This window comes from Balaenoptera physalus (assembly GCF_965194825.1).
Source record: "Balaenoptera physalus genome assembly, chromosome: 16".
Classification (NCBI taxonomy): domain Eukaryota; kingdom Metazoa; phylum Chordata; class Mammalia; order Artiodactyla; family Balaenopteridae; genus Balaenoptera; species Balaenoptera physalus.
Window position 1 is genome coordinate 63,110,750 of NC_138898.1, and position 21,813 is coordinate 63,132,562.

At 50.6% G+C, this 21,813-nt stretch overlaps 1 protein-coding gene across 9 annotated transcripts in view; it reads left to right on the forward strand.

Moving 5' to 3' along the window:
* The window catches only part of CIITA (class II major histocompatibility complex transactivator), a 52,899-nt gene that overhangs the window by 27,413 nt on the left and 3,673 nt on the right, over positions 1-21,813 (forward strand). For 6 of the 9 annotated variants that reach the window (XM_082432496.1, XM_082432490.1, XM_082432491.1 and 3 more), the window contains exons 2-16: positions 1,521-1,667; positions 1,908-2,003; positions 4,438-4,500; positions 4,680-4,760; positions 7,049-7,093; positions 8,188-8,328; positions 8,728-8,871; positions 10,030-10,194; positions 10,747-10,815; positions 11,824-13,474; positions 14,377-14,535; positions 15,218-15,289; positions 18,127-18,207; positions 18,780-18,872; positions 20,459-20,545. In XM_082432496.1, coding sequence (XP_082288622.1) covers positions 1,521-1,667; positions 1,908-2,003; positions 4,438-4,500; positions 4,680-4,760; positions 7,049-7,093; positions 8,188-8,328; positions 8,728-8,871; positions 10,030-10,194; positions 10,747-10,815; positions 11,824-13,474; positions 14,377-14,535; positions 15,218-15,289; positions 18,127-18,207; positions 18,780-18,872; positions 20,459-20,545 — 3,094 coding nt within the window. The remainder of the gene's footprint in view (positions 1-1,520; positions 1,668-1,907; positions 2,004-4,437; positions 4,501-4,679; positions 4,761-7,048; positions 7,094-8,187; positions 8,329-8,727; positions 8,872-10,029; positions 10,195-10,746; positions 10,816-11,823; positions 13,475-14,376; positions 14,536-15,217; positions 15,290-18,126; positions 18,208-18,779; positions 18,873-20,458; positions 20,546-21,813) is intronic. The other 3 variants (XM_082432498.1, XM_082432494.1, XM_082432497.1) reach the window with 3 other exon arrangements.

Here is a 21,813-nt window from a genome sequence, read left to right on the forward strand (position 1 = left end):
AGAACTGTGAGGGAATAAGACTCAGTTGCTTCAAGCTACTAGGCTTGTGGTACTTGGTTGCAGTAGCAATAGGAAATGAACAGACCATGGAATCATAGACTCCCTGCACTAGAGAGCAGGGCAGGGTCATTGGAGCCACGCAGATGAAGCTTCACACTGGCTCTACCAGCAAGAGCCGCACATCAGGGGGCTGCTTTGCCTCTCTGAGCCCCACGTTGCTCATCTGCAAAAGGGAGACCACGTGCCTACCTCCCAGTGCCAGTGTTTTGTTTTGTTTTAACAGCTTTATTGGGATATAATTCTAATGTCAGACAATTCACCCATTTAAAGTGTACCACTCAATGGCCTTTTTAGTATATTCACACAGTTGTGCAACCAACCCTCAGCCAACTTTAGAACACTTCATCATTCCCCCAGAAGAAACCTCATACCCACTAGCAATTGTTCCCCATTTCCCTCCACAATTCTCCCTCCACTGTGGCCAACTACGAATTTACTTTCTATCTCCAAAGATTTGTCTTTTCTGTATATTTCATATAAATGGAATCATACAAAATGTGCCTTTGTGTCTGGCTTCTTTCACTTATCAGGATGTTTTCAAATTTCATCCATGTTGAAGCATGTATCAGTACTTTATTCCTTTTTATGTCTGAGTACTATTCCACTGTATGGATATACCACATTTTGTTTATCCATTTATCCATTGATGGCCATTTGAATTGTTTCCATTTTTTTGGCAATTATGAAGTATGCTTTTGTGCACATTTGTATACAAGTTTTTGTGTGGACACGGCCAGGGTTGTTTTGAAAATTAAATGAAGTAGAACCTAAGGTATCTGATATGTCCTCCAACAATTAATAATGAAAGATATTAGAGGAAATATGCCCCAACTCTTTCAATTTACAGATTAGGAAACTGAAGCATGGAGAGGAGCACAGACTTGCTTGAGGTCATCCAAGGCAGGAGAGCATAACACTTAAATGCAGGTCCATGCATCAGACTGCCCCGAACTAAATCTTGGTTGGACTTGGGTTACCTTATGTAGGTCACTTCACCTCTACGAGCCTCAGTTTACCCATGTGTAAAATGAGGTTAGTAATAGTACCTACCTCATGTGGCTGTTGATGTGAGGATTAAATGTGCTAGACCATGTGTCTGGCACATAGTAGGTGCTCTGTACATCTTAGCTGTTATCATTCATGGTAGTGCCAGCAGCAGAACTTAGGTCTCCTGGCTCCCAGGTATGAGAGGTCTTGAATCTACACTTCTCCAGTTCCCTTTTCTGTATCATGGGCATCTTCCCAGTGTGACTGTAGGTTCCGTGGAGGAAGGACATAGGGCTTCTTCTCCCCACTGCCCTGAGCACATAAAAGGTGCCGAGTGAGAACCTTTGCTCACTTTCTTTGGCTCCTGCCAACACTGGCCTTCACCAAGTGACCCCGCTGGAGACTGTGGTAGGTGTTAATTCCCTGCATCTTTCCAACACCCCATGAGCTAACTGAGTGTGTCTCCCTTCCAGGCAGTGGACAGCACACAACCATGGAGTTGGGACCTCTAGAGGGCGGGTACCTGGAGCTTCTCAACAGCAATGCTGACCCTTTGCAGCTCTACCACCTCTATGACCGGATAGACCTGGCTGGAGAAGAAGAGATAGAGCTCTGCTCAGGTGGGCTCTCCTCCCTCTGGCCCCTTCCAAGTCCCTCCCCACCCCTCTGGCCTGCAGTAGAGATGGCAGCCAGGTGGAGTCCTGGCTGTGGAATTCCGGTCAGCACCACGGACAGCTCCAACTCCCTGCCATGCTGGCTCCTAACAGGAACATCTCCCAGCCCGCCCTGCCTCTCCCTCCTTCCCCACCAGCCCTCTTCCCAGAACTTTCCTGCTTCATCCAAGTGGCTTTTCCTCCCAGAACCTGACACGGACACCATCAACTGCGAACAGTTCAGCAGGCTGTTGTGTGATATGGAAGGTGATGAAGAGACCAGGGAAGCTTATGCCAATATCGGTGAGGAAGCATTATGAACCCAGAAAAAGGACAATTGAGGGAAAAGATTCTTTTATCTGTTTTGTTAATCTCACCCATTCACCAGGAGCCTCCAGGTCCTCCCTCAGAAATCAGGGCAAGGGGGGATGGGGAGCGAGGGCTAAAAGGACAGAGAATCGGGGAAAGAAGGGAGATGGAGAAAGGTAGGGAAATAGACCCCTTCACTAATGAACACCAGGCAAACAAATCTCACTTCTCCACCTTCTGCCTCCATTTCTATACTTTTTTCTATTTGTTGCTCTTCTTTCCTTCCCACAAAGCCCATATCATACGCCCCTCTCTCGCTTTCTCCTCAGCTCCTAAGCTAAACTACTCTAGTATTTGTAATAACTACCTTTGGGGGGGGGCACTTGTAGCCTGCAGATCACTGTGCATGTGTTATCACATTGAATCCTTACAAAAACAAAGGAAGTAGATACTGTTAGTATCTTCATTTTACAGATGAGGAAATTGAGGTTTAGAGAGAGAAAGAATCTACCCAAGGCTGCATTAGAGATAGTAATGGGCAGGTCTGAAATTCAAAGTCCTTATTTTTCACCACAAGAAGGAAAGTATCTAGAGTGGGGCGGTTTGGTAAGGCTCAAGCTGAGAGGCTGGTTTGCAGCTTTAAAAAGACCTACGGTTTTCAGACAAGGGCAGAACTCTTTGGGACTCTCTGGGGAGAGGTGCTTCTGTTGTTTTTTGTGGGGGGTGAAGGATCCCTCCTTACCAGGTTCATCACTGTCTCATACAGAGGCTTTATTGAGTTACAAAAAGATGCCCCTTCTTCTAGAGGATGCAGCCCCCATTAAGATGTAACAGCTTGGCTATCAAAGCGCAGGCTGGATTCCTGCCCCCATCTGCCCTTTTGGCTGGGCACCCTGTACAGTGAACAACCTGCACAGATGTTCTCAGTGGCCCTTTTCCTGGCATCCCAAGAATCGCATCACTTACGAGGTCTGGCATGAAGATGGCTAGACTTTCCCCAACACATAGTTAATCCAGCATCATACAAGGGCAGCAGATGGGGAGGAGCAGTGACTGTAGGTGTCTCAAAGATGACAGAACTGAGAACCTGCCTGCTTCCTTTCCTTCCTGGGAATTTACTTGGGAGAAGCAGAAATGTTTAGGGCTGAGAGTATTCACATTTCCTCACAACTGAAGGCAGTAATGAATGAGTTGGGCTTTTTCCCAAATCACTTAGGATTTGGGGGCTTTTTCCCCTTAGGGAAAAAGGGGCATCTACACAGGAAGTGGGGGCATCTACACAGGAAGTGGGAGCATCTACACAGGAAGTGGGAGCAAGTGGAAGAGGCAGCTTCACTCAAGTCTGTTCCTCAAGTCTCTGGTCCTGGGCATGCAGTCATCTGAGGCACCCCGAAGTATTACATTGGCTTCCATACGTATAAAATGGGAATAATAATCACACCTGCCTCATGGGATGACCGTGAGGATTGAATAAGTTTCTGTGCATAAAGTGTTCAGAGCAGGAATTTGCAAAGAGTAAGCATTCAATAAGTGTTAGGTACCACCCCACCTCTACCACCAACACCATCATCATTATATTTATCATCATCATCATCATTATCACCATTTATGCCCTCACTCCATTCCTCACTCAGAAGCCTTTTATGGCTCCCCATGGCCTATAAAATCCAGTCCTAACTTTCCCCAATATGAAACTTTTACTGAAGACACCTATTTCTAAGAGTTTCCCAAACACCTCTCCTCACTCTGTCCCCACTACCCGGAAAGCCCTACACTTTTCACCTCTCAGACTCTACCCACCCCATCTTTCAAGGTCTGGCTTCAGGACCCCTTCCTCTGGGAAGCCCTCCCTGATTGCCCCATCCCACTATACACTCTCTCCTCTTGCCATGATAACTGTCTTCCCGTTGCCTCCAAGCCATGTTCCACTTCGTATAATTAACCACCATTGATTGAGTGTCTACTGTGTACTGGCTACTGTGTTGATTGCTTTAAATGCAGAGCCTCTAACCCTCACCATCCATCCCTGGGTTGTAGGTGTTATTTATTCTCATTACACAGATGAGGAAATGGGGGCCCAGAGAGGTTAAGTAACTGACCCAAGATTGTACAGCTAGTAGGGCAATTGGGGAGTAGAACTGGAATTTAAACTCAAACCCAAGACAACTCTACTAAGCTGTGTTGCACTACTTTATAGCAATAGATAAATTTGTATGCATACATATCATCCCTTCAGTTAGATTAAGAGCCCATGAAGTTTCAGTGTTCCTTCATTAATTTGATCATTCATTCAGCAAACATTAATTGAGCCCCAGTGTGTGCTAGGTCTGGAGGGTCACGGTTCCCCGATGCCCAGCCCAAGGCCGGGCATACAATAAGCATTCGGTGAGAACTAGTTGATTGACTGCACTTCTTCTTGTCTGGGCAGCGGAACTGGACCAGTATGTCTTCCAGGACTCCCAGCTGGAGGGCCTGAGCAAAGACATTTTCAGTAAGTTGCGGGGGTCTTGGCTCAGTCTGCATTTCCTTCCTTGTTCCTTGGGGAGTTCTGTAATACCCGACGACCACCCTTTCATGGATGGTCAGATCATCCCCAACATAGGGACAATGGGAGCTCACCTTGGATGTCCACTGACTGTGTGTGTTGGTGTCTTTGGTTTTTCCCCGAAGTCGAGCACATAGGACTGGAAGAAATGATCAGCGAGAGTGTGGAGGTGCTGGAGGAAGCAGGACAGAAAAGTCAGAAAAGACGTGAGTGAGCCCCTCGCTTATCCGGCCTAGCCTTGCTTGACTCCCGGCCATGCCTTGGCTCTAAAACCTGTTACAGGGCTCCCAGTTGCTTCCCTCGTTAAGTTCTGTCTGCTCTGCCAGGCTTGGGTGTCCCACCCACCTCTTCCCTCACCACTGCTCCCTGGTGACCCAGGGAGGAAGCAGACGGCCCAGGATCAAATGGCCCCTCTCCTGATGGGTCTCTACCTCTGGCTGTTTTGATTGCCATTTCCAAAAGGACCTCTGGGCTCTGGCTTCTCTTTCATCCTTAGTTGTCACCTCTGTATTTAAGGGAGGTCTCTTCAAGCACAGTTTTTTTTCCCAGCAAGATCTGGGTTTGCATCCTGGATCTGCTGTTTATAGTCTATGTGAACTTGGGCGAGTACCTACATCTCTCTGAGCCTCCTGGTCCGTCTCCCTGCCTCCTTAATCTGTCCTTACCCGGCAGCCAATGTGGACTTTTAAAGGCAAATCAGATCATCTTGCTGCCCTGCTAACCCTCCAATGGCTACAAAATACATACCACAAGGGCTGTTTGATCTGGCCCTTCCCACCTCTCCTAACTCGCTATGAGCCACCATGCTCCAGCCATACTGGCTTCTTGCCATTCCTGTAACCCATGTATCCTTTTCAGCCTCAGGGCCTTTGCACTTGCTGTTCTCTCTATCTGGAATGTCCTCCCCCTTCCCATGGTGGGCTTGGGAATCGGTTAGGTCTTGGCCAGCATGTCACCTCCTCCTGAAGGCTTTCCTTGACCAACTTTTTCCATATAAATTACGTCACTTATTTTCACCTTGTTTGTGTCTCTCCTTCACTGTAGCACTTGTCACAATTTGGACTTATTTATTGCCCTTTGCTTAGTTCCCCCACTGTGAGGACAGGGCCCTTGTCTTTCTTATTACTACATCCCCAGCACCTGGCACATGGCTGGCATGCAGGAGCACCTCGATAAATATCCACTGAATGAAAATTTCCATAAAATGGGCCTAACAGTTAATCAAGAGCTTACTATGTGCCAGACCATGTGTAAGCCCTGTACCTCGTTATTTAATTTGAACAGGTAAACAGGTGCATGGCATAAAAATTCAAAATGTGTAAAAAATATTCAGTGAAAAAAAATCTCCCTCCCATCCTTTTCCCCCAGTCCCTCATTTTCCCTCCCTGAAGACAACCTATGTTGCCAGTGCCCTTTTGGTCTTGTTAGGAATATTCTATTCGTCTAAAAGCCAGCTCTTAAAAAAAATTTTTTTTCACACAAATGACCACATTTTACCTACACTCTTTCTTCATTTAACATGTCTGGGAGGTTATTTTCTTAGCACTAATGGAAAACACATGGTCCTGCCTCCAGGAATTTCCCTTTCTTTCTATTTTCTTCCTTCCTTCCTTTCCTTCTTTCTTTCTTTCTTCCTTTCTCTTCCTCTCTCTTTCTCTTTTATTCTTCTTCCTCCTTCCCTTCCTCCCTCCTTCCCTTCCTTCTTTCTTTCTTTCTTTTTGTTTCATAAACATTTTCCCTAATATTTTGTTATGAAAAATTTCAACATACAGCAAAGATGAAAGAGTTGTACTACAAACAACCATATACCCATCACTTACATTCTACCTTCAGTGTTTGGCTATAGTGGTCTTAACGCATCTCTAGCCATCCCTCTATTCATCCACCCATCCAGCGATTTTATTTTTGGAACATTTCAAGGTAAATTGCAGACACCAGTACTGCGCCATATGTCCTTCAGCATCCTTGTTATTTTTAGGGCTGTGCGGTATTTCACATAATCAACCATAATTTGGTTCATCAGCCTCTTGCTAAGGGACACATAGGGGTTTTCTCAGTGTGTTACCTGCTTGATACTCACTCAGCTGATTTCCAATGCATTCCTGCGAAGTGGGAATCACTGCCCCCATCTCTCACAGATGAGAGATCAAAGGCTCAGAGAGGCTGTGTTGCAGAGACACACAGCTAGGAAGGGACCAAACGCAGGGTTTTTTTAATTTTTAGTATTATTTTTTTAAACTCAAACTCATCTTGTGTCCCCTCTGTGGCTCTGCCTCTCCCAGTGCCTCACCGTCCTGGGTGCTTCAAGATGGGGTTTGGGCTCAAGCAAATGAGTGTGGGCAGAAATTGCTGGGGACTGGGGAGGGAAAGGAACCCCCAAGGCCACTTCCCAGCCATTTAAGGCAATGCTATAGGGCCTGCTGGGGTCCACAAGCCCCTCCTGGCGTGGAATACCCCTTCCCTGGGGCTGTTGACCATAGTGTTCTCTCTGCAGCCTTCCCAGAGGAGCTGCCTGTGGATCTGAAGCACAGGAAGCTAGGTGAGCAGGGCGGGTGGGCCCTGGGAGATTGATGGGCAGGAAAGCCAGGGCCTCCTCAGGCCCGCATGTAAACTGGCATTTGAAAGCCGGGTCTCAGAGAGGTGAAGCCACTTGTCCGAGATCACACAGCAAGTGAGAGGTGGAGTTGGGATTCAAACCAAGATCATGATTCCATAGCCCATGCTCTGAAGTTCAGGGACTGCTGGGAGATTCAGCTCCTCCTACAAAGCCTCTCCCCTAACACCTCCCTCCTCTTAACTCTGAGTCAGAGCTGAGACCCCACCCTACCACCACCACCTAGTTCCACTGCCCCTCCAGGCCACACGTCTCCTTTCAGAGTGTAGAGTCACCTCGGATCAGCTGGTTACCCAGTGCCCTCCCGCCCTCCGTAGAGCCCCCATGCCTCAGTGAGCCTCTTCCCCCATACTCATCATCCCCCCACCATCCTCCCCTCCCTTCCTCTCCGCTCCCCTCCCACTCAGTTGTTATTGCAAAGGTTGGGCAACCAGCCCCGCTGCGGGGAACAGACTGAGGAATGAAAGCCTGATAGTCCAGTGGAGGAAGCCTGGTCCCTGCCCTCAGAAAGTTCTAATCTGATGGAGAAGACAGGGACCCTGCCCATGAAGACCCCAGGATGATGGAGAAATAGTCTCTGTCTTCAGGGAGCTCCCAATCTGATGGGGGAGGCAAGTCTCCACCCTCCTAGGGCTCCCAATTAAATGGAGGAGATAAACTCCTGCCCCAGTCTGATGGGCAGTGCTTGGGGCCTCTTAGGGGGCCGGGGGCTCAGTGACTGGTTGTAGAAGCTGGTAGGGGCCTGGGCTAACAGCCTATTCATAGGTCTATCCCACCCCTAGCTCTCCATGGCAGGAAGCTCTCAGGGCCCAGTCACAAAGAGGAGGCTGGGGGTAGAGGGCTGCCTGGCACAGAGCAGTTGCTGATGAAACCAGCTTCACCCAGGGCGGAGAAGAAGACAGGAGTTTCCTTCCACTGCCAGCAGAGATCTGCTCCCAGAGCACTCCCTACCCTGGGAAGGCCCCTGCAGGCACCCACCCAGATCTCACCCAGCCTCTAACATTGGCCCTTCCTCACAGCTGAGCCCCTAGCCATGCCCGTGGTGACTGGTGCTTTCCTGGTGGGGCTAGTGAGCGACTCTTCGGCTCAGCCCTGCCCGTCACCACCTGCTCTGTTCAACAAGGAGCCAGCATCCAGCCAGACCCGGCGGAAAGACACCGGTATGTTAGGGGGCTTGGAGAGGGTGGGCTTCCCCACTCCCCGGAGGCAGGAGCCACCAGGGACAGGAATTCCTCCCCCTGCTAGTGTCCCCCACTTCTGTCCCAGCCAGTGCCAGCCTCAGTGTCCCCATCAACCCAGTCTGTGCCAGAGAACATGCCCTGGAAGGAAACACATTCCTAGGAGACACAGCAGGGAATCCCCGCCAATTAGGGCATTCACCCGCCAGCCCTGTGCTTTCATCAGCTGGGAACTGAGCACCGTCTCTGTGCCAGCAACACCACCACAGGCAAGCAGACACAGATGAGGCTCTCTGGAAGACTGGAGCCCTTTAGAAGGGAGTCAGCTGTTAATTAAGATGTTAATGGAGAATCCCACCTCAACGCCTTTGTCTCTTGCAGCGCCCCCTTCCAGTTCCTTGTTGAGCTGCCTGAGTCTCCCTGCTGGACCCATCCAGATCATCCCCACTCTCTCCACTCTGCCCCAGGGGCTCTGGCAAATCTCAGGGGCTGGGACAGGGGTCTCCAGTATACTCATCTACCAAGGTGCGTATGCGAGGCCGGGCTCCCCACCCCCTCTGCCTGTGACCTGACTACCCCCTGATCCCATCCCCCCTCCACCCCACCCCTGCCCCAGACATTTGGCAGTTTTAGCCTAGCACCTTCTCATGATCCTCCTTCCCCAGAACACCCATCTCTGTCCCCGTTTCCCAAAAATCAAAGCAGAGGAGCAGAGCTCCCCAACGTGGTCTGGGTGAGTGACACACCAAGTGGCTAAGTGGTATTTTTTGGGTCACTTCCCCCGAGTAAGCCTTAGTTTCTCCTTTTTTTTCAAAAAAAATTAAACTTTATTATATTTTAAAATCACAGCATCGAGACTTCCCTGGCCGTCCAGTGGTTAAGACTTTGCCTTCCAGTGCAGTGGGTGTGGGTTTGATCCCTGGTCGCAGAGCTAATATCCCACATGCCTCATGGCCAAAAAACCAAAACATAAAAACAGAAGCAATATTGTAACAAATTCAATAAAGACTTTAAAAATGGTCCACATCAAAAAAAAAAAAATCTAAAAAAAATGCACAACATCAATGCATGCTCATTAACAAGCCAAGCAATAAGAGATACAAGAGTTACTGAGTCTCTCCCTCACTCTTTTAGTATACCTTTGTGAACAGTTTGGTATGCATCCTTGCACAGCTTTCTCTGAATTGCCTTGTTTCCAGGTCAGTAAAATGGTCCCTGCTGACCTGCCACATTGAAAGGTTGTGAATTGTCCAAGGGAAGGCATGTTAGGCTCTCAGGGATGGGAGAGAGAATGAGGCTAAGGGGATACTTCCACTCAATTCAAGAGCATCTTTTGAAGGTTGCATGCCAGTTTTTGTATAATGCATTGGTGCCCCAGGAGCAAGAGAGTGTTCTGGGCATCCAGGAAAATGAGTACTGACCACACAGTGGGAAAAGTGCCGTAGTAGCACTTGCCCTAAGCTCCCTATGAGCTGACTATGTCCATTTCACAGATGGGAAAACCAAGGCTCTAGGAGCCGAGTTGTAACTCCAGAGCTCTTTCCTCAACTTCGGCCTGAAATGTCTTCCTCTGGAAGTTCCCCTTGCCTTTCCCCAGACTCCCAGCCCCACAGCCTGATTTGGGGAGGGGGTGACCCAAGTGGGCTCCTTGTTGTTTCTATACTCCTTTCTCTCCCCATGTAGGTGAGGTGCCCCAGGCCAGCCAAACACCCCCCCTCAGCAACCCAGCTGTCCACAGCCTCCCGAAGTCCCCAGACCGGCCCGGCTCCACCAGCCCCTTTGCGCCATCGGCAGCTGACCTCCCCAGCATGCCTGAACCAGCCCTGACCTCCCGTGCAAACCTAACAGGTAAGAATCAGCAGGTCCTGTGAGAGTTACTGGAAGCAGAACTGAGGCCCTGGGGGAAGGGATTGCCTCAGACAATGAGATCCACGAACAGAGCTGCCTGCAGACACGGGCAAGTTGTGTTTGTGTAAAACAGGGCAGGGAGGGTCTCCAGGGAATGGGGATACATGGGAGGGTTGGTGAGGGGAACAATTGGAAAATCCATGCCAAACCTAAACAGGGCCACCAGCCTTCACCATCTTGTTACATGGCAGGAAAATAGGCTCAATGCAGCCAGATCTTCTGAATTGTCAGCAGAATCTGGAGATCTTGATTTTAACATAGATATTGTGATTTTTAAAACACTGGTGAAAATTTTTAAAGTACAGCTGGCCAAAAAAAGACATCTTTGAGCAGGATACAGCCTCGGGTCACCACCTGGTAACCTCCATCTTGCGGAGACTCAGCCCACGTCAGCTCTGACCTTGCGATACTCAGAGGACTGATGCCCCAGAGGGAGGGAGGTCCCTGGGGCGCCCCTCACCCTAACTCTGACGCTGGCTTCTTCCTCTCCAGTGGATGAGATGTCCCCCACCCAATGCCCAGCAGCTCACAAGGCTTCCAGGAAGCTTCCCAAGTGGCCTGGTGAGTGGTGGCAGGGTCCCTCTGCCCGGGTGCTGGAGGCTTCCTGTCGCTCATTCACCCAACACTTATTCAGTCCCTCACTTGTTGGCTCATTCATTCATTCATTCATTCACATGCTCATTTGATCCCGCTGTCTCAGCATTCATTCTGCCAGTTATACCTACACTTAGAGCAACATTTACTGAGGACCTGCCCCTCGTAAACCCATGCTAGGTGTTGACATTTTGTTTGTGAGGCTGAGAGAATGAAACAGGGAAGGGTGGGTGATTGAGAGAGTGGATGAAGGCAGGAGTGGGTGATGGGTGTGGGAGGGATGGAAGGTGGGAATGAAAGGGCAGCTGAGAGAACGGCCAGACGACTGAGTCTGACTCTGTTCCAGGTACACTTCCAGGCACATGAGATGTAGTCAATCATTAAAGTTGTACACAGGGACTTCCCTGGTTGTCCGGTGGTTAAGACTCTGCGCTTCCATTGCAGGGGCGTGGGTTTAATCGCTGGTCAGGGAACTAAGATCCCGCATGCCTCCTGGTGCGGCCAAAACAAACAAACAAACAAAGTCATAAACAACCCCAGTATGATCCCCATTTTACAGATGAGGAAACTGAGGCCTAGTGGGGTATATCACATGCTCAAGATAACAGTAATAAGTGGTGGAGCTGGAACTTGAACCAGAAACCTGGATTCCACTATCTTAACTCTTACCACCACCCACCCCCCCATGACTTCCCTATGGTGAGTGAACAAAAGAAGAAGGTTAGTGAGTAAATGAAAGAGTGGCCAGATAATCAAGTGAGAAGATGAGTGAATGAATGGGTGTAGGAATGAATGAATGAGTGTCTGGGTAATTGAGGGAGGCAGCTAATCAAGAAGGCAGTCGGGGAAGACTTTGATGAATGGATGAACAAGCTAGTGATGGTGGCCGGGCTGGCCACTCTGCTGCCCTCACAGTGGCCAGTCCTGCCACTAGCATCCTCCTCTCCCCCACCCCACACCCTTTGACCTGTGCAGAGAGTGTGGAACAATTCTACTGCTCGCTACGGAGCAAGTACCAGGCTAAGCCCGCAGGCCCGGAAGGCATCCTGGTGGAGGTGGACCTGGTGAGGGTAAGGCTGGAGAGGAGCGGCGGCAAAAGCCAGGACAGAGAGCTGACCACCCTGGACTGGGCAGAGCGGCAGCCGGCCCGAGGAGGTCTGGGCGAGGTGCTGCGGGCCTCTAGCAACCACCGGCGGCCACGTGAGACGCAGGTGATCGCCGTGCTGGGCAAAGCAGGACAGGGGAAGAGTCACTGGGTCCAGGCCGTGAGCTGGGCCTGGGCCTGCGGCCAGCTGCCACAGTACGACTTTATCTTCTGCATCCCCTGCCACTGTTTGGACCGTCCGGGGGACACCTACCGCCTGCAGGATCTGCTCTTCTCCCTGGGTTCACAGCCACTGTCAGGGGACGACGAGGTCTTCAGTTACATCTTGAGGAGGCCCGACCGCATTCTGCTCATCCTGGATGCCTTCGAGGAGCTGGAAGCCCAAGACGGCTTCCTGCACAGCGCGGGTGGACCCATGTCAGCAGAATTCCGCTCCCTCCGGGGGCTGCTGGTGAGCCTCTTCCAGCGCAAGCTGCTGCGCGGCTGCACCCTGCTGCTTACAGCCCGGCCCCGGGGCCGCCTGGCCCAGAGCCTGAGCAAGGCCGACGCTCTGTTCGAAGTGGCCGGCTTCTCCGCCCAGCAGGCCGAGACCTATGTGATGCGCTACTTTGAGTGTTCGGGGGCCACCGAGCACCAAAGGAGAGCCCTGGCGCTCCTCCAGTCCCAGCCGTTTCTCCTGAGTCACAGCCATAGCCCCACTGTGTGCCGGGCCGTGTGCCAGCTCTCGGAGGCCCTCCTGGAGCTAGGTGATGAGGCCCAGCTGCCTTCCACGCTCACGGGCCTCTATGTTGGCTTACTAGGCCCAGGAGCCCGTGACAGCCCCCCAGGGGCCCTGGTGGGACTGGCCAGGCTGGCCTGGGAGCTGGGCCGCGGTCACCAGAGCAGCCTGCGGGAGGGCCAGTTCCCATCGGCCGAGGTGAGGGCCTGGGCTGTGGCCCAAGGCTTGGTGCAGCCCACGCCGGGGGCCCCGGAGACCGAGCTGGCCTTCTCCAGCTTCCTCCTGCAATGCTTCCTGGGGGCCGTGTGGCTGGCTCTGAGCAGCGAAATCAAGGACAAGGAGCTGCCGCAGTATTTGGCATTGACCCCGAGGAAGAAGAGGCCCTATGACAACTGGCTGGAGGGCGTGCCACGCTTTCTGGTCGGGCTGGTCTTCCAGCCTCGTGCCTGCTGCCTGGGAGCCCTGGCAGGGCTGGTGGCCTCCACCTCAGCAGACAGGAAGCAGAAGGTCCTCACCAGGTACCTGAAGCGGCTGCAGCCTGGGACGCTGAAGGCGGGCCGGCTGCTGGAGCTGCTGCACTGCGCCCACGAGGCGCTGGATGCTGGGCTTTGGCAGCATGTGCTGCAGGGGCTCCCGGCCCACCTCTCGTTCCTGGGCACCCGGCTCACACCTCCCGACACCCACGTGCTGGGCAGCGCCTTGGAGGCGGCGGGCCGAGACTTCTCCCTGGACCTCCGCAGCACTGGCGTTGAGCCCTCTGGACTGGGGAACCTCGTGGGACTCAGCTGTGTCACCCATTTCAGGTGGGGTCCGGGGGCAGGAGAGTGGGCTTCTTTGCCCTGGGCACCTACAGCAGTCTTGGTGCTGTGCCCAGTGCTGACTCTGTGGGGTCTCATTTAGTATGAACGGCAGCCAGATGGGGGCAGAAGTGATTCTATCCTTTTTTAAGATGAGGAAGCCAAGGCTCAGAGGGGTACAGTAGCTTGCCCAAGGTCACACAGCCAGCATCATTCTTTCAACCAGTATTTGAAGGCTGGCCTTATGCCAGGCACTGGGCCACGTCTAGAATCTAAGACTGGCCTGGGTTTGAATTCATTTTCTTTTCTCCATCCCCTGATCAAGCCACCGTTTTTTCATGGTTAGATTAAAGCCATAGCCTCCCCTGACCTCCCTGCTTCCATTCTCCTCTTCCACTCCACTTTATATTCAACCATCGGCGCACATCTCCCTAGAAGTTGCATCTGATCATATTCCATCCTTCCTTACAATCTTTCAGAGGCACCCCACCTCCCTCAGGATGAAGTCAAAGTTCCTTAATTTAAATTAAGGAATCTAAATCCTTCAGGGATCTGTTTGATCATTTAAGCCTAATCTCCAGAGAATCTCTCCCACCTTCCCCCTAAGCATAATTTAAGCTGTAAGGTCTACACCATTGTAGTGGTTCAACTGAGAATTTAGCACTGAGCTTCCTGGTAGCCAAAGCAAAAAGGGAAATAAAACCACTGGGAGAGTTGAGAAAAAGGAGGAATTGATGAGGGCTTGAGTGGTCATGGAAAACTTTCTAGAGGAAGTAGGGGTTAAGTTGAGGAAGGAAAGTATCTGAATAGGTAAGAGGTCCCTTCATGGAGCCGCCACCCCCCCCCCACCCCCCGCATTATGGTCTAGCCCGGTCACCATGACTGGGTCTGAGGCCCTTCCTCCACAGGGCTGCCTTGAGTGACACAGTGGAGCTGTGGGAGTCCCTACAGCAGCATGGGGAGGCCAAGCTACTCCGAGCAGTGAAGGAGAAGTTCACCATTGAGCCTTTCAAGGCTGAATCCATGAAGGATGTGGAAGACCTGGGCAACCTCGTGCAGATCCAGAGGTGAGAGGGAAAGGGCATGGGAGTTGGTCCACACCATGCAGGACCTAATATTAAGTTTGCTATTAGCACTTCTTCCTCTTTTGGGGGTACCTCCCCTGCTCCCCACCAGCCAATGGCCATCCAAAATCTCTCACTGCAGTCACCACCCAGGCAGAGGCCCCAAGATTTATCACTCTGTCCACTTCAGAACTTGAGATCATGTACCCAATTCTTTCTCAGCTAAAGCCAAGGAGATATTCTCTACTGCTAAGAGTTCATAAGCTGCCTTCTGCATCTAGTAACACAAATGACACCTATGGCCACCTTTCAAGGCAGCCAGGACCAGTATCATTCCCATTTTCTAGATGGCAGAGGTCTAAGGTTCAGAGGGCAGAGGAAACGTGACCACAGAGCAACTGTCTTTCTGTCACTCCTTCATCATACATTGTTTGAGCACCTACTATGCACTGTCTGGGATGGGTGTGGGTAATGCCTCCTCTGAGGCTCTTTTCCATGAAACGCACAGTAATGCCTTAATAATATCCTGTCCTGAGGTTTTTCTTTTTAACAAGGGGACAACAGTAGCCCAAGGAAGGCAGTCCTTCTGGGGAATTTTGGGCACTGGGGCAGGCGTCCCCCCTAGGAGGGGGCTCCATGACAGGTGAGGAACCAGCTCTTCCCTAACATTGCCCGTTCTCTCCAGGACAAGAAGTTCCTCTGAAGACACGCCTGGGGAACTCCCTGCCGTCCGAGACTTAAAGAAGCTGGAGTTTGCGTAAGCAAAGGGGTAAATTGTCTCGGGTGCCCACGAGTTCCTCCTCTGGCATTAGCTGGGCTTGTGCCACCAGCATGGAGATGGGCCCTCAGAATCATTCTTACCCTCTCGCCCCACCACTCTGGAAACCAGCTTCCAGCAGCTGGGGCATGGCCGGTCTGGGCTAGTCCCGGAGGCTCTCGGGGGTGAAGCTAACTTGCCCATTTGCTGGTGAACATGCTCATTCGCATCCACTCATTCAACAGACCTACTCATATGACCAAGGCCACTGTTCTCAATGAGCTTGCCGTCCAGTGTAAACAGATAATTACCACCTGCTGTGATTAGTGGCCAGAAACTCAAGGGCTGTGAGCGTGAAGACTTAGGGGAGGTCAAGGTGACTTCCTGGAGGAGGAGACTGAAGCATTGAAACTTGACAAAGAAATAGGAATGAACCATGCTGGGTGGAGATATTATCTCCCCATTGTACAGAAGCAGACACTGAGGCCTTGAGAGTGTAAATTGTTTGTCCAAAGTCACAAATGTCAGGTCAGCCTGGCTGTTGCTCCAACAAACAAAAAAGTTAAATTCGTGGTAGGTCCTTGTTAGGGATCTAAAATCATCCAACTATTAAGAAGGAATTATTAAACAACTACAGTGTACTCAGTGCCATAATCTTATTAATTTCAAGAGCCACTCTGGGAGATAGTCATTATCTTCCCCATTTTACAGATGAGGAAACTGAGGCCTAGTGAGGTTAAGTAACTTGTCCAAGGTCCCCAGCTGGTCACCCACAAGCTGTCTGCTCTTCCTGATCACAGCTCCGCCCCATGCCCCAGAAAAAGCCAGGCGTTTCTTCTTCTGAACAGAGACAAGAGGCCAGATTTGTGCAGAGGTGAAAAATATTGCTGAAAAGAGGAACTGTATGAAAACAATCACCAAGGGCCCCTTCTGGCTTTGAATTATTTTTAGCTTAAAAAGCCCCTAGTTCAAGGTCGGAACTGTGCTCTGGGGAACAGCAGCCGTGGGGTAGAACAGCCCAGAACCCGGAGAGTAGCCACCTGCAGGCCAGAAGCCCTGAGAAAGTTCTGAGGAAAGAAGGAAGGAAGGAAAGGACTATTCTGGGCGTGAGACTGGCAGCCACCATGCCGGGCACCCTGTAGATCTCATGTGCATATAGATTAGGCCCCTCAGCCGCTCAGAACCCTGCAGGGGCTCTGCTGGTAGACGATTCTTCCCTGATTCAACCCCCATTTACCTCTTCACCCTCACCTCCTGCACTCTTTCTAGCCACGTGGGTCCTCTTGACGGTTTTCAACCTCACTAGGCATGGTCCGACCCCTGGGCCTTTGCACTGGCTGTGCCTTCCACCCAGGACACTTTTCCCCAGGTATCAGCATGGCCCACACCCTCACTTTCTTCTAGTTTTCAGTGAGAGAGGCCTTTTCTGACTCCTGTATTTAAAAGTACAGTTCTGCCCCGCTCACACTATGCTTTTCTCTGTATCAATTATCTCCCACACCAGAGAGTTTACCGATTTCTTTGATTATCTGTCTTGCCCCCTGGAATGTCAGCTCCACGAGGGCAATGATTTTTGTCTGTTTTGTTCATGGCTGTCTGCGTGACAGTCTTGATGGGCCTGGCACACAGTAGGCAAGCAATCAATATTTGATAAATGAATTCCTTAATCTTTCCAAAAACCTCCTAAGACTGGGGCTAAATTTGAGAAGATTGAGACTCAGAGGTGAAGGGATTTGCCCAAAAAGCCCCACAGAAGCTAAGTGGTAGAGCCCAGATTCAAATCAGATTACGGATTCCCATCTTGTGACCTTTCATTGAGGCTAGTAGTTCCCAGACTTTGGGGTTTCAAAGACTGAGAATATTTCAGAGTGAATTTCAGTGACTATGTGCAGTTACCATCTTTTAATTTGTATCAAGTATGTTCATTTAAACAAGTGAAATAACCGCTGCTGACACCATAATTTTATTAGAAATGAACATTTTAATGTCAAAAAAGTTCAAAGGATATAATTTCAGAATAAAAGACTGTTCTTTACACTGAGTACACTTAACCATATTTTAAAAACAGGGACTTCCCTGGCGGTCCAGTGGTTAAGACTCCGTCCGTACTTCCAAGGCAGGGGCCGTGGGTTTGATCCCTGGTCGGGGAACTAAGATCTCACATGCTGCGTGGCGTGGCCAAAAATTTTAAAAATAAATAAATAAATAAATAAATAAATAAAAGAAAAACAAAAAAAACAAAATAGCCCTCTGTTGTCTTTATTTTTCTCATTCTCTCGAAATCTGGTCTAAATGTCCATCCAGGCTGTGTGACCTTGTATGAGTTAGTTAACCTCTCTGTACCTCAGTTTCCCCATCTGTAAAATGGGGATAAGAAGTGCTCTTAGCTCAGAGTCATTGTGAGGATTAAATGAGGTCTGATATGAGTGATGGGCCCAGTGTGTTCCTGGCACATAAAAAGTGCTCAAGAAATGGTTCTATTTGTTATTAAAAAGCAATGGCAAATAAGTAAACCATCTTTCTCATCACAGGTGGTGGTCCTCAGGCCAGCATTTGGGAACCACTTCCCCAGGCCAGGGTGGGAGAAGGGTGCATGTGGATGTTGGCAGGAGTAAGAACTGGCTCCCCACTCAGAGATGAAAGATGGGGAGCCCCCAGCTGGGAGCCCAGCTGGCCTCTTGAGTGGGCTTTGTGAAATGTGCCTGAAGCAGAAGGGATTGGGGTCCCACCAGGTGGAGCTGGGGGGAGGTAAGGCCTCAGATGGGCCTGACTTCTGTGGGGTCCAGTAGAGGGGCCATGACTGCTTCAGGGTCTTAACTCTGCTCTTTGCCTCCTAGGCTGGGCCCCATCTTGGGCCCTCAGGCTTTTCCCAAACTGGTGAAGATCCTTGAGGCCTTTTCTTCCCTTCAGCATCTGGAGTGAGTATAGACCCCGGAATCCCTCCTGGAGACCTCGGGCTTTGACGACCCCAAACCCTGGCCTTGTTTGTCCCTTTCTCTCTCTCTCTGCGTCCTGCTGCTTCCTCAGTGTGGCTGGTGTGAGTGACCAGATGCCCCCACTGCAGGGAAGCGATGGCAGAAGGAAATCCCCAACAATAAAAATAGGTTGAATCCTTTCGTGATCTTCGAAACTCTTTTCCTCTCACGTGCTGCTCCCAGCAATCCCACGGGGAGGCAGGGTCGGGGAACACGATCGCATTGTACAACTGAGGCCTCTAGAGGTTAAGGAAGTTGCCCCAGCTCATGGGGCCGCCAGGAAGGAAAACAGTGACTCAGGTCCCTGGGTAGTTAGCGCCTCATCCACTTGTTGGCCTGGCAGTCCCAGGTGATGAAGATTTGCTCTCAAATGCTCGGACCTGCAGCTGCATCTGGCCATGGTGTGTTCAGGGGTGGGAGCATGGGAGGAGGCCGCTGCTGGGTCGGAGGGTGGGGGAGGGTCGGGTGGCCTCCAGGGTGCTGGCTGATGGTCCCCCATCTGATTCCATCTGCAGCCTGGACTCGCTGAGCGAGAACAAGATCGGGGACGAGGGTGTCGCCCAGCTCTCGGCCACCTTCCCTCAGCTGAAGGCCCTGGAGACGCTCAAGTGAGTGCGCTGGGCCTGCCCTTCCTGCTGCATTTGTCCCCAAAGTCCAGCTTTTTTATTCTTTCATTCACTCATCCATTCAATCGTGCATTCGTTTAATCATCCACCCATTCATTCATTCATTCAATCATTTCTTTAATCAGTCATTCAACCAATCATTTATTCATTTAATCAACAAATACGTAAGAAGCACTTACTATGTGCAGACACCATTCAAGGCCCTGGAGACCCAGCTTTAAACAAAGCAAAGCCCCTGACCTCAGGGATCTTCTAGGGAGGAGACGCAGTAAACAAGCAAATAAGCATCCATAATTATGAAGTGTACAGTAATGAATGTGAGCAATGTTTAGTGAGAGAAAGACTGGGGACGTGAGAGAGGAGAGATAGATTAGGATTTATCAGTAAAACATTATTATCAAAATAGTGAATTTCTATTAAAAAAAAACTGTTCTGGGTTTGGGAAATAGCAGATGGATATGATGCAGGAGGGTCAACATGATTTTTTACTGAACCTAGAGGGATCGTCAAAATCTACCCACACTCTACTCCACAACCACGATCAGGGCAGCCACAGAACTCACCAGAATTCACTTAGGGATTTCCTTGATGGTAGGACACTGAGACTTATTAAGTAATTTATAGTGTTCAAGGAAACAGTGTGAGTAAGCTAGATTTCCCTCCCTTCGTCCTTCCTTACATCCTTCCTCCCTCCCTCTATTTCCCTCTCTCTCCTACCTTTCCTTCCTTCCTTTTTTAACCCCACTTAAACATTTTCTGAGCACCTACTATGTGCTTGGCACGGCTGTAGGCACAGGGATAGAGTAATGAACAAAACAGACTCAACCCCTCACCTCGTGGAGTTCACGTCATTAAACAAATAATGTAAACCCTTATGTAATGACAGTGCTGAAAAATGGTCCAAAGGGAAAAGAATGGCTGCTATAAAATCATAAAACAAGTGTGGGGGGAGCGCGATCTCTGTCTCATCTGCATCCTCACCCCCATCATCCCAGTCAGCCTCAGGACATGACTGCATCGTTTTACTGATTTAGCCCAAGTCTACCCATAGCGCCCTCACACAGTTTTTTTTAACCCCACTTAAACATTTTCTGAGCACCTACTATGTGCTTGGCACGGCTGTAGGCACAGGGATAGAGTAATGAACAAAACAGACTCGACCCCTCACCTCGTGGAGTTCACGTCATTAAACAAATAATGTAAACCCTTATGTAATGACAGTGCTGAAAAATGGTCCAAAGGGAAAAGAATGGCTGCTATAAAATCATAAAACAAGTGTGGGGGGAGCACGATCTCTGTCTCATCTGCATCCTCACCCCCATCATCCCACTCAGCCTCAGGACATGACTGCATCGTTTTACTGATTTAGCTCAAGTCTACCCATAGCGCCCTCACACAGTTCAGCACCCACGACTCTCATCCAGGTAGAATGTCTTGTGCTTACTGCCCTGGGATGCCCTGTGAGGAAGCAGGGGTTCCCAGCCCTGCCAGAGCCTGGGGTGATGGACACGGATGGGGAGAGGCATTCAGGTTTGGCCCTGAGCCCTCCCCTTGTTGTACTCCTGCAGTTTGTCCCAGAACAACATCACTGACTTGGGTGCCTGCAAGCTGGCCGAGGCCCTGCCCTTGCTGGCTGCGTCCCTCCTCAGGCTGAGGTGAGTGGGGCCCTCTATTGGTCAGGTGCTGAGCTGGTGGGCTGGAGGGCGGGCAGAGAACCCCCTTGGTGCCAGCTGTAAGGTCGAACACTGGGACCCTGAAAGCAATCACTACAGGCTGTTCTACCACATCAGTGTTGCACAACTTGGTGGGGATAGGAAGTGGGGGGCGCCGACCAAAAATCCAACAGGAACACACACTCCTGGAGTTGGGTGATGCCACCGCCCTGAACAAGATTAGCAGCCCCTGGGGAAGGGCATCTGGCAAACTCCGGGCAAGTCACTTACTCATCCTGAGCCTCTGTTTCCTCATCTGGAAAATGGGTACCATCCCAATAGCCTATGGAAAGCGCTTGGTGCAATGCCTGGCTCTGGTGCTTAATAAATCTTGGTCCTCTTTCCCCGGGGCATGGCAGGACTGGGCCTTTTCTGGAGTCCGGGGTGGTTTCTAGAATACTGACTATGCACAGGTAGCCTTGGCTGGCTCTTGTCACGCGCACAGCAGTCCATGCCTACACTGTCACCTTCTGGCGGGCCTTGGAATAGCACATTCTTGCTTTTGCTTACTTCCAGCCTGGTGCCTGGTGGTTCCCCGGGACTAATGGGTCCTTCCAGCCCATTATCCTTCCAGCCAGGGTCCCTGAGTGCAGCTGCATAGGTTGTGTGCTGTGCAGTTTGTAGTCTATGTGATTGGCACACCCTAGAGTTGTAAGGGTATCTAATATTCTCTAATATCAACCATGGGCCAGAACCTGTGCTAGAAACTAGAGATACAGCTATGAACAAAACCAAGGTGGGTCTTGCTCTCAAGTTCCTTGCATAATAAATAAGCACGTGCATAAACAAAATGTTTAAAACGCTGATTCATGCTGGGAATGAGGAAACTAACAAAGGCCCCAGAGGGTACAATAGGGAGTACTGAATTCACCAGGGAGGTCAGGAGACCCCTGAGGAGGTGACCCTCCCCCTTCTGTGGGATGTTCTCAGGGAAAAGCATTCCAGGGAGAGGAAACAGTAGAGGCAAAACCCCTGAGGTGGGAAAGAGGTTGGGTCCTTGAGGGCCAGAAGGGGGGCCTCTGTGGCTGGCTATAGGGAATGAGGGACAGAGGGTGGGAGATAAGGTGGGAGAGGTCAGGGAAGGCCAGATCATGCAGGGAGACCCTTGCAGGCCAGGAGAGTGATTGGGGGCTTTTCCATTGTGAATGGAGAAGCAGGTGGGGCATGTGGGGGTGATATGTGATCTGACTGACACTTTAAGAAACCTCATA